The sequence below is a fragment of the Mastomys coucha genome, chromosome X, assembly GCF_008632895.1.
Source record: "Mastomys coucha isolate ucsf_1 chromosome X, UCSF_Mcou_1, whole genome shotgun sequence".
Lineage (NCBI taxonomy): Eukaryota > Metazoa > Chordata > Mammalia > Rodentia > Muridae > Mastomys > Mastomys coucha.
Window position 1 is genome coordinate 75,905,269 of NC_045030.1, and position 12,877 is coordinate 75,918,145.

At 42.4% G+C, this 12,877-nt stretch overlaps 1 protein-coding gene across 1 annotated transcript in view; it reads left to right on the plus strand.

The window, feature by feature from the left end:
• LOC116093167 (medium-wave-sensitive opsin 1) overlaps nucleotides 1-12,877 on the plus strand; it is a 26,560-nt gene that overhangs the window by 4,736 nt on the left and 8,947 nt on the right. Inside the window, exons 2-5 of the mRNA XM_031374496.1 lie at nucleotides 382-678; nucleotides 4,554-4,722; nucleotides 5,935-6,100; nucleotides 9,362-9,601. Of these exons, the coding sequence (XP_031230356.1) occupies nucleotides 382-678; nucleotides 4,554-4,722; nucleotides 5,935-6,100; nucleotides 9,362-9,601 (872 nt within the window). The remainder of the gene's footprint in view (nucleotides 1-381; nucleotides 679-4,553; nucleotides 4,723-5,934; nucleotides 6,101-9,361; nucleotides 9,602-12,877) is intronic.

Here is a 12,877-nt window from a genome sequence, read left to right on the forward strand (position 1 = left end):
GCAAAAGGCAGCAATGGCAAATGCCCCCCTTTTATAAGGATACCCATCCTACTGGATTAGGGATCACCCTAATTGCCTTATGTACAGGGCTCACTTAGAGCAAGGAAAAGTGGGGTCAAGATGCTGGTGCAGGGCTGGAGAGATGGCTCAGCAGTTAAGAGCACTGACTGCTCTTCGGAAGGTCCTGTGTTCAAATCCCAGCAACCACATGGTGGCTCACAACGATCTGTAATGAGATCTGACACCCTCTTCTGGGGTGTCTGAAGTCAGCTACAGTGTACTTACATATAATATTAAATAAATCTTTGAAAAAAAAGATGTTGGTACAGCTCCATAAAGTTTTGTGCAACTCCTCCTGTATTTTGTACCTCTTGCCTCCAGGTCCCTTTGAAGGTCCCAATTATCACATTGCTCCCAGGTGGGTGTACCACCTCACCAGCACCTGGATGATTCTTGTGGTCATTGCATCTATCTTCACTAATGGACTTGTGCTGGCAGCCACCATGAGGTTCAAGAAGCTGCGCCATCCTCTGAATTGGATTCTGGTGAACTTGGCAGTTGCTGATCTAGCAGAGACCATTATTGCCAGCACTATCAGTGTTGTGAACCAAATCTATGGCTACTTTGTGCTGGGCCACCCTCTGTGTGTCATAGAAGGCTACGTTGTCTCATTGTGTGGTAAGCTGAAAGAAACACAACATTGTATGCCTAAAGGAAACCATATTGCAAACCCTGGGGTTCACAAATGGTATTCATATATGAGGCTGGATCACAGTCAGCTGTTTATATATAGAAGCTGGATCACAGTCAGCACAAGGGTTGGAGGACAGGTTTACAGGATTCTGAAGACTTCCATCTAAGCACACATTTTCAACTCAGTTTGCTTGAGTTCAACATCAAGACAGACTCTGATTGTATGTACCCAGTTTGGGGCTGTGCGGCTCATGTGGAAAGAGATAGATATTGAGCCAGAGAATTCCAGAAACATATGAAAGACAGGCTCTGGGCACCTTGGATAGACCCCTTCCTAATTCAGGATATATGTGTTTTCATCCTATCTCTCAGGCTGGGTTAATGGCACTGGATAAACTGTTCTCAGAGAAAGACAGTTCCCAGAGCTTTTTGAGATATTGACCAGCCGGGCAGTGGTGGCACACGCCTTTAATCCCAGTACTTGGGAGGCAGAGGCAGGTGAATTTCTGAGTTCGAGGCCAGCCTGGTCTACAGACTGAGTTCCAAGACAGCCAGGGATACACAGAGAAACCCTGTCTTGAAAAATCAGAGAGAGGGGGGTGGGAGGGAGATTGACCAGATTCTAGACACTTTTCTTTACAACCATCACTAAGACTGGTTGTCTGATTTGCGTAGGTTAGGTAACTAAGGGCTGATGAGATGGTGCAGTGGGTAAAGAAGCTTGCTGCCAAACCTGATGAGCTGTGTTTCATTTCTAGGACCCACATGTTAGAAGAAGAGAACCAACTCCTCTAATATCCATATATACACCATGGCTATACACACATACAAACACTAAAAAGTAGTGGCTAAGAAGTACCAGTGTGCTATGTTCTATGCTAGAGAGGGCCCAGTAACCATATGGGGACAAACAATGCCTCTGTTACCCCCTCTCTTACCTTATCTCTAAATGAGCAAGCAGAGTCCAGGAGTAGTAGCCAATCTGGAAGACAAGCTTTGTTGAGCATATATGAAAAGGGAGGGTTTGAATGTCATGCTTATAAGTAGACACGTTGAGAGGTCCAGACTGGGGTTAGAAGACCCACAAATGGACATGGTTGGAACCCCACTTACCTAGCTGTATACCTAGTAGACATCTATCAGTAGCTGCCCCTGCTTTTGGTTCCCTCACTATTGTCTCTCCTTGCCCTTCATCTATTTGGCAGATAAAGTTCAGACCAGAGGGAGTATGGGGCTGCATCCCAAAAGTATAGGGGTAGAATAATCAGGAAAGATGAAGTAAACAAAATTTATCTCCTAGGTCCAAATGCTTTCAGTTAAAGATGTGTGCCTTGGTGGTTACTTGGTCCTAAGTGGCATCCTCATGTCTGGCTCTGCTTCTGCTAGGCTTACCTTTGTCCTACTCACAATGTATTCTTGGTTCACTCAGATGTCCAGTAGCCAGCATATTGTGGTGTCACAGATGCCTTCACCCTTAGGAATGTTTATAAATGCATAAAATTAAATCCACAACATTGCAAAGTTATCAGTTACATTGAAAAATAGTTATTAAAGTTTTAGCTATTAGTGACATAGTCTTTCATAAAAAATATAAGTATTGTTGGGCAATGGTGGCACACTATTTATTTTTTTGTAATTTAGTGAGTTTATTATATCCAGAGTTGTTCAACAATCATTATAATCAATTTTAGAATATTTTAATAGTCTTGAAAGAAGAATCGTCTCTGTTAGCAGCCACTTGGTGTTTCCCCAGTTTCTGTCCTAGGCTGCCTCTAACCATACATTCCAGACATTTCATGCATTTTATGATACGCTATGTTTTTTCCTTCCAAGACTGATGTTTTCACTTTGCATGCTCTTTTCAGGGGTCTTCCTGGAGCAACATATATGAACATTTAATTTCTTTATTATTTTATTATTTTATTTTTATATCAATCATTCCACTCATTTACATCTCAAATGATATACCACTTCCCGGTTGCCCCCTCCACCAACCCCCCATCCCATATTTGCCCTCCCTCCTCCCCTTTGCCTGTATGAGGGTGCTTCCCCACCCATCCACACTTTTCCACCCCACTGTTCCAACATCCCCCCACACTGGGACATAACACCTCCTCAGGACCAAGGACCAATAGGAGGGGAGCTCCCATTGCTGTTAGGAAGGCCATCCTCTGCTACATATGTATCTGAAGCCATGGATCCCTCCAGGTACACTCCTTGGTTGGTGGTCTGGACTCTGGGAGAACAGGGTGGTCATGCCAGTCTATGTTGTTCTTCCAATGGGGTTGCAATTCCCCTCTGCTCCTCCAGTCCTTCCACCAGCTCCCCCACCAGGTTCACTGAACTCAGTTTGATGGTTGGTTCCAAGCATTGGTCAGTTGCCCTACCTGGAGATGAATCCTGTCTGCAGGCACCAAACTCAACAGTGTTGCGGTGGTCAAGAAGCCCTTGCTGAAAGGAACCTAGTGTGGTGGTTCCTTGGTAGGTCCGGCCAGCAACTGACCAATGGAGAGGTGGCACACACTTTTAATCCCAGCACTCAGGAGACAGAGGCAGGCAGATCTCTGAGTTAAAGGCCAGTCTGGTCTACAAAGTGAATTCCAGGACAGCCAGAGCTACATAGTGAGATCCTGTCAAAACAAAAAACAAAAAACAAAAAAACGCAAAGCTGAAACATTCTAAACTGTGGACTAAAATGGAGCTGGAGAGATGTCTTAGTGCTTAAGAGTATCAGTTGCTCTTCCAGAGGACTTGGGTTCAATTATGTAGCAACCATATAAAGGCTCACAACCACTTTAAACTCTAGTTCCAAGGGATATATCACCCTCTTCTGACTTCCATGGGCAATAGGCATACATGCACTAGGCATAGACAGGCATATATGTAGGTGAAACACCCATATACTCAAAATTAATAAAGTACTTATTTAAAATTCTTCACTAAAACATTAGCAACAGTGTTCTATACTAAAGTATTTCAACAAGGATCTGATCTGACTACTAATGAAAATTCAGTCAAGTGACAATGAGTAATAATGTAAGGTGATATGAGAATATCTGTCACTTTTCTATCTAGCTGACTGAGTCAGGGGTATTACTAATACTGCCAAGTTCATAATGGAAGGTAATACAGAGTGTCCTTTAGAGGTTAGGTGAATGAAAGATGCTTTTCCCCACCCTGGTTTGTGGGTCCCTGAGGCCTGTGTACACAACTTTTGACAAGATGGAATGGGAACCTGTGCCACCCTTCAATTAGAGAGAATCTGAGCTGTTCCCAAACACTTAAAGAAAGAGCAAATAAGCATGTTCTATTTTTTTTTTTTTTTGGAACAATAACACCTCAGTGTGGCTATGCCAGTATGGACATGCGTTTCCAGGAATTTCATCAATGACATCAGAGGAAGACAGTCTCAAAGGCCAAGGGGACAAAAAGGGTTTGCAGGGTCCCTGTGGACAAGTCAGCCAGCTACCATAGCCCTTTCTTGCCTTCTTTTTGGTGACGAGGTGTGCAGGCTGAATTTGAGGAGAGAGAGCTATGAGAGTTCTAAGTTACCAGTCTAGGGATTCTATGATTCAGTAACTAAACTGAGAACTAGGACATCCTGCTCCAGAGCACAAGCAACTATGGTTAGAAGGAAGGTTAGAGAGTAGAAAGACAGAGAAAGCAAGTTGCTGGATTTAGTTTGGAAGCAAAGAAGACAACCCTAAAGGAGATGGGGAAAGAAGGTAAGACACACATGTCATAAAAATGGATTGAAAAAATATCCATTCACCAAGAAGTCCATGGAACTCTGGATCTAAAAGTAGTATGACTATTCCTTTGTATATCTTGAAGCCTGGTCTATCTCTTCTTCCCTGTAGGGATCACAGGCCTCTGGTCCCTGGCCATCATTTCCTGGGAAAGATGGCTGGTGGTCTGCAAGCCCTTTGGCAATGTGAGATTTGATGCTAAGCTGGCCACTGTGGGAATTGTCTTCTCCTGGGTCTGGGCTGCTGTATGGACGGCCCCACCAATCTTTGGTTGGAGCAGGTAAGGGTGTAATGATGCTAGAAAGGTAGCTCCTGTAGGACCAAGTGTGGAAGGTCAGACTGTGATCTTTGGGAAAATTACTTCTGGTTTCTGGGTCTGTGTGGCTCCTTGATTACAAGAAAAGAGGAGGAAACCCTCCTTAGTTTCTCAGTGAGGCATGCACATAAATGTATGACTGTATTTCCCTATAACATTAAAAGAGGCCCTGAGGCTCACTCCCCAGTCTATGAAAATGTTTATCTCAAGTATAAGAAGCCCACAAGAAGATTAGGAATATTCAAAATGCCCATCCTAGGGCTATGATGTAAGTGAACACTAGGTACATTTAGATTTCAGGGCCCTCTTAAAAGCTCTGTGCCAGGCACTTCTCATACATTTCACCCCACCACCTTCTGAGGTTTCTTAGATGGTATAGAAGGTCATGGAAGCCATATATATATCCTTGCCAGACTCATTCTTTGGAGGAAATAATCAAAACTGATGAGGCAATGACTTAGATGTTTGGCAGGGAGGAATGAGATATGAACAACTGATTGTCATGACAATCTTGAGTGTGTGTTCCTGTGGTATTTGGACAAGAATGTTCTTTCTTTGGGAAGCTTCCATTATTCTGTGAATTAAGCCTTGTAAACACCTTGTCTTTCCCTGGAACCACAATGACTTCCAGTAATTAAGAATGTCCTAGTGCTAGTGCTGGTGGAAGCTTAGAGTGGATTATTTCATTTCACTTCCATGGTTACCCAGTGAGCATGCCCCTTCTTTATAGCCATGGCATAAACTGGCCTCATAAAAAATTCACATATTCTTAGATGTTTCTAAAAAGGAAGAGAAAGAGGAAGCCTCTTAACCTCCTTATGAAAATATTCTAGAACCAAGTAGTGATAATTGCATAACCTTGGGAAAGTCTTGAATGTCATAATGGCAAATTTTATATTATGCATATTTTGCCACAAAGAGAAAAGATGATATGAAGTATATAAATGGACAAGGATTTACCAAAATCCTACTAGAGAGTTTTAAGATGATCATAATATTCTAGAAGTACAACAGTGTGTAGATATGAAATGCTATTGACTTGTTTACTTCTAATTGGTTAATTTCTTCTCAATTTAAAAACCCTCTAACTCAAGTCAGGTGTGTGCCCTGGCTGGTTGGGGAGGTTCTAGGTTGCCCCAGCTTGAATTAGGATGGGCTGCTGGCCCTTCTCTTTAGGTACTGGCCTTACGGCCTGAAGACATCCTGTGGCCCAGACGTGTTCAGCGGTACCTCGTACCCCGGGGTTCAGTCTTATATGATGGTCCTCATGGTCACGTGCTGCATCTTCCCACTCAGCATCATCGTGCTCTGCTACCTCCAACTGTGGCTGGCCATCCGAGCAGTAAGCCCTTTACCCTCCTGTCCTCATACCAAACTTGCAAGATGTGTAGGCAACTCAGAGCCACAACTGGTAACTCTCCTGCCTCCACATTGCTCTGATCCCAAATCAATCAGTCCACCAGAGTATCTTAAATGCATCCCCTTTTATTTTTGGAGATGAAGACTCAGTATAGAGTCCTGGCTGGCCTGAAATTTGCTATGTGGATTGGGTTAGATTCAAATTTACAGAAATCCAGTTGCCTCTGCCTCTTGAGTGTGTACCACCATGACTGGCTTAAACTTTTTTATCCCTGTGAGTCTTAGTCACTGTTCAATTGCTGTTAAGAGACACCATGACCAAGGCAACTCATAAAAAAGCATTTAATTGGGGGCTTGCTTATAGTTTCAGAGGCTTGGTCCATTATGATCATTGTGGGAATGGGACAGGCATGGTGCTGGAGCAGTAGCTGAGAGCTACACCCTGATCCGAAGGCAAAGAAAGGAATGCTGGCCTGTTGTAGGCTTTTGAAACCTCACCTCCAGTGACATACTTCCTCTAACATGGCCAAACCTACTCCAACAAGGTCACCTCTCTTATAGTGCCACTTCCTGATGACTAAGCATTCAAACACCTATGGGGGGCATTCTTATTCAAACCACTACACCATATAAGCAGATCCCATCCCTATAAGAAAATATTAAGAGCCAATGGTATGGGACAGGTGGTGTAGCTCAGTGGTAGAATATTTGCCTAGCATGTATTGAAGCCCTGGGTTCCATACTAAGCACCAAATAAACTGTGAGTGGTGGCTCTTAGGCAGTGAAGGCAGGAGGATCAAAAAAGTTCAAGGTTATCCTCTGCTATATAGTAAATTCAAGGCCAGCTTGATGTTTACATTGAGTAAGGAGATGCAGGGAGTTCCTTTGGGGGATAAATTTTAGGCATTTTTATTATCTAAAAAATATGTACAATATTTTTTTTATCATATTCTTTCCCCTCTCCCAACTCCTCTCAGATCCTCCCCACCCAACTTCATGTTCTCTCACAATCTCTGCCCCTTCTCTCCCTCTCTCTCCCTCAGGAAAAAAAAAACACAAAACAAAGGTCAAAACAAATTAACAAGCAAAATTTATTAAGACAAAAATTACCCAAACAAAAAGTTCACAAAAAAAAAACACCAATCAAACAAACAAATAACAAACCAATCATGGAGTCCATTTTGTGTTAGACAGCTACTCCTGGGCCAAGGGCTTACCCTGGAGTGTGGCAGATATACCTAATGACATTCTGTTAGAGAAAACTAATTTCCCCTTTCTCAGCAGGTATCAGTTGCAAATAGCTTCTTAGTTAGGGATGGAACTTCTTCTTGTGCTGAAATTTTGTATGGTTTGAACTTTACATGTTTTCTGTGTCCTGTTACAGCCCTTAATGCAGAAAGGGAGTTTGAAACATTGTAAGATGTAGAGGTGATGAATAGTTCCAATGAAACTGTCATCCAGACACAACAGGACTGATATACACATAAATGAAGTCCTTGTAGTCTCAAAACCTGGCTTCCTTGTTCTCACCCCCAATGAGATGGAAAGTGACTGTCTGCCCATTCCTAAAGGACTCAGAAAGGGAACAGAGCTGTCTGTGCCTTCCCCCTGGCCCAGTACAGCCCTACCATGGAGCATAACCTACAGAACACCTGCATAACCTTCGCATGGGTCTTAGTTACTGTTGTTCTATTGCTGTGAAAAGACACCATGACCAAAGCAACTTTATTTTTTTTTAAAAAAGCGTTTAATTAGGGGGTGCTTACAATTTCAGAGGGTAGTGAGGAGCACGGCACCAGACAGTCAGGCATGGCACTGGAGCACTAGCTGACAGCTTAATCCTGATCTGTAAGTTGAAGGCAGTGAAAGACAGACTGACCCTGGCATGGGCTTTTAAAACATCAAAGCTCACCCCTCATAATGCATCTCCTCCAAGAAGGCCATACCACCTAATCTTCCAAAACAATTTTATCAACTAAAGACCAGATATTCAAATACATGAGCCTATGGGGGACATTCTCATTCAAACCACCACAATGAAGCTCTTGGGGAAGATCAAGAAGTGAACTCCAGAATGCCTTTTGCCTCTAGACCTGTTCAACACTGTCCTGTGTCTGTTGCTCCATCTTAGAAAGTCTATTCTCTCAGGAGTCCATAACTCACCAACATCTCTATCCAGGCCAGGCTATCACTGGGTAGCCCCTACAAAAGATGAGAGTAAGAGAATGTGTAAGCTAGGTACTGTATGCTGAATGGTCTTTGCTCCTCTAATGGTTTCCCTCCCCAGTATAAATTATCTCTTTGTTAAACAACTCTCCTACCATTTACTTCGTGTACCATTTTGTTCAGTGCCCCAGTACTGTGTAGCACAGGTGACAGAAAGTCCCTTAAAGTGGTGCTTTACCTTTTTGAAGGTGCTTTCTGCTCCTGCATGAGCAGGCATTTAGAAGCTCTTTCTAGAGAAGACTATGAGCTCTTCCAGAGGCACCATTCACCTTCATGTCTTATAATGAAGGCTGCAAATTGGTTCCTGTGTTGGTGGTCCCATATCAGAATCAATTTATCTAGTTCCCACAGTGTTTCCCTCCATCGTCAGCAGTATTAGCTCTTGGCTAGCAGAGCCCATCACTGCTGTTTCAGCTTTTCCTGTATTATAGCCTTCCTGATTCCTTTTACAGCTGTGTCATCAGTAAATCTTCCATGGAAGATAGTGGCTGGCCTCTATCCTCTAGAAAACCTGGGGGAAGTGTATATATGGATCTTGCATTGCCACTGGGCACCTGGAAATTTCCAGGCCTGGTTTAGTTAAAGCAAACTTCACTTCTAGGGCTCCATTCAGGACTTTAGTCTCAAACCTGAGCACAAGACTAGATCTTCTTGGAAGGGTTCAGATACAGACTAAATTCAGTTTCCTTAGTTGTCCTTCACAAGCTTCTGTGAAACTATAAACAACCGCTTCAAAGGTCTGGTCTGAGGGTTGTCCTTGGCCAGGCCAGCCACTTGTTCCCATAAGGCCTACATAAAGCTAGCTCCAGGACCACTCTGGCTCCCAAGTCAGGTCATTCTCTGACTTAGGGTGGGAGGCAGGATTGGGATACTAGGTGAACTATGTCCTGTTCCCCATAGATCCCTAGGTTTCCCTCTTCTTGCTAGTATCCTAACTTGGTACCTGAACAATAACAATAGTCCCTCCATATATAAAGGCCTATCTGAGTAATCCATTCACTGTCCTTGTCTTCTCTAGGTGGCAAAGCAACAGAAAGAATCCGAGTCCACCCAGAAGGCTGAGAAGGAGGTGACACGCATGGTGGTGGTGATGGTCTTCGCATACTGTCTCTGCTGGGGGCCCTATACTTTCTTTGCATGCTTTGCTACTGCCCACCCTGGTTATGCCTTCCACCCTCTTGTGGCCTCTCTACCATCCTATTTTGCCAAAAGTGCCACTATCTACAACCCCATTATCTATGTCTTTATGAACCGGCAGGTAAGCAAGAGCCTGAGTAGAGCAAACTCAAAATGGCCCAGAACTCAGAGAAGGTTCTTACCTGGAATCAAATCATCAATAAGAAAGCTTTATGGAGAACCTGGGACTGGGGGGGGGGTTAATCATGATCCTCCAGGTAAATAAGTGTGGAAAGGCTCTACATGTGACCCACCCTGGCCAGACCTCAACTCAACAATGACTTCTGATATCCTTGCATTATTTCCACCTGAGTCTGGTAGTTAAGAAAGTGTGGTGCACTGCAGGCTCTTCCCTTCTGATGACCCCACAACTATGGACAATTATCTTCTAAAGGTGTTGCTAGAGTTCAGATGCACCAAGCATTCACTGAGCACACAATAATCCTAGCTAGTTCTGCTCCTCTTGTCTTTACAGATTCAACTCTACATTTTTTTTTTTATTTCAAACCTTGACTTTTGGTTTTTTGCCTCCTTAAAAGTTTAGCTTTTCTTGCTTACACTAGATAAGAGTTCAGGGGCTTTTATGAGCTCATAAATTAGTTTAGAGTGAGAATGCTCTAGCCTTACCCTTACCCTTACTTGTCTGAAGACAACCATCCTTAGCTGCCATATTGGGCTTTGGCACAAGTTGCTCGTGGCTCTTATAACCTACCTGGTAGGTTATAAGTGGACCTTATGAGGATCATCACCTTCTAAGTGCCATTTGCATTCCTCTTTCTTGAATACATCATATGCACTTCATTAAGGAGCATCTACTGTGTGAGTTATTAGTAATCAGAAGTGTTCAATGGAGCCTCTCATTTCATCAGACTCAGTGAATCCTTCCAATTGATTCTTCTTTCCTCTTTAATCTTTCTTCCTCTGGTGCTTGGGATGGACACAGGCCCTAGTATGCCAGGAAAGTACTCTACCCCAGATCTCCTCTTCCAAAATACTGAAAGCAGTCCTAGAAAGAAATCCTTGTGAAAGACAGGAAACAAGGGTAAGAATTGAAACACATTCTTCTGGACAGGTGCACAAATTTTGCTTTCATTCATTCTGCTAAATTCCAAGAAAACTGGAGCAGGGGATTTCATTCTTGTTCACTGCTATATACCTCCAGAATAAAGTTAGAGTCAGGCATAAAGTGAAAACTAGGTAGATCAGCCAGCTTTTCAGCCAAATTCATGTTGTTATTCAGCCCATCTCTGATGTTCTCAATGTCAACACTTAAGTATTCTTCTCATTTTGAGGGTTTTAATGTTACAGGGAATAAAATAGAGCTGAAATTTGGGGATGTTTTTAGTTTGGATTCTCAAGGCTTTGTAGTTAAGCTCCTTAGATGGCATTGTTTTTTTGTCACTGCCTAAATATACCGAGGCTATCACAACAAACTCCACAAACTTCATGGCTTAAAACAACAGAATTGTATAGCTCAGTGTAAAAGTACTTGCCTAGTATACACAAAGTCCTAGGCTAAGTTCCTACTTCTACAACAAATAAACAAGAAAATAGAGTTGTAGAACAAAGGAAGCTAAGAGAAGACATTAAGTTTCTCACAGTTCTATAGGCCAGAAATCTGAGGTTTAGGTTTTATCTGGCCTCTGGAACTGTGAGAAATTTAATGTCTCTCTCCTAACTTCTCTTGTTCTACAACTCACAGGCATGCTGCCCCAATATTATGCTTCACATAGCCCTTTTTCTGTATGTGTAGTGTTGTAGAAATTATTTAATCCTGACCCAGGTTTCTACCTGCCTTTGCTCATTTAGTTCCCAAATAAAAATTACACACAACCTTTATATTTACAGTAAGTCTTAGACAGTACAAGAGCTGGACAAATACCTAGCCTCTTTTTGATATTAGAATCAACTATCCTACAGATAACCCCAGATTATTACTTACTACTTATTATATTTCATCTGGGTTGCTCTTAATTCCAATTGACCAGACCTCAGGGCCATGTTTTCTTGACTCCTAATCCATAGCGGCCTCTCCTTTCTCCTCCTGCACTTTCTTTTTCCTCTTGGTCCCTCTCCGAATCCCAAGCCTGGGAAACCTAAATCACACCTATGTCGGCTATTGGCTGTTGGCATATTTATTTACCAATCAGAAATAACTTGGGGCCAAGGTGTACATTCTGACTCTCATCTCTGTGAAAACCAGGTCTTGGGGGCCTGAACTTAGCATTACAATAGATAGCAAAAGACCAGACCTTAACAAGGTTTCCCCTTTTAGTCTAATAAAAGGCTCTTTTCTCTCAGATACAAATTGAATAAAATTATAAAAATTATAAGATATGGGTATACATGTAATATCCAGTCCATTATATTCGGTAATTTAGATAAAGTATTTTATCATCTATCCTAACTTAATGAGTTTAAAATCCTATACCTCAATCATGTGTGATTTTAACTTGTATTACTATCTGAAAACCATCCTTTTACATCTAGAACACCTTCTTTAATGCTAAACAACTTAAGTTCAATTGTGAGACTATAACTAGTCTTCAACCCCGTCAAAGATTTAAGAAGGAATATATATTTGAGTATGCAGGAATGTAGCTTCCACATTTAAACAATTGGCAGAGTCAGCTGACTACCTGGTTAGTCCTCAATATTCCTTATAACATTGGAGCATCTATTTTCAGTCTTCTGGCCCAGAACATCTGACAGACATTAAGCGAAGCAGGAACTAGCTTAGCCTGTCTTGGCATAACTTAGCAGTTGACTACCCCGTGTCCATTTGACCTTTGTGGACAGCATTCTGTTTGTAGATAAAATTAGGTCATTTCATGCCCAGTGTCTAGCTTGCCACAATTGAAGCAACTCCACATGGAGGTATTGATGCTCACCACCTTCTTTAAAGTGGAATGGGGGTATTGTCAGGAGTAGACATGCCTCATACTTAAAAGATCTTTTAATAGTGAAACATTAAATGCCATATTCTATGGATCCCTGATGCTTTTGAGTTATTTGAGCTAAACATTGATTACTTTTATCTATTTACTATTTGAATAACCTTGAAAACCTTTTATTGTAATTAACTAAGTTAGACCATGCACTCATGGTCTATCTGACTCTTAACTTGCACTACCTAATTGTTCTTTTTTATTGGATATTTTCTTTATTTACATTTCAATGTTATCCCCTTTCCCTGTTTCCCTCACTTCCGGAAACACCCTATCACATCCTCCCTCCTCCTGCTTCTATGAGGGTGTTCCTCCACCCACCTACCCACTCCCACCTCCCCACCCTTGATTCCCCTACACTGGGGCATCTATCGAGCCTTCATAGGCCCAAGGACCTCTCCTTCCATTGG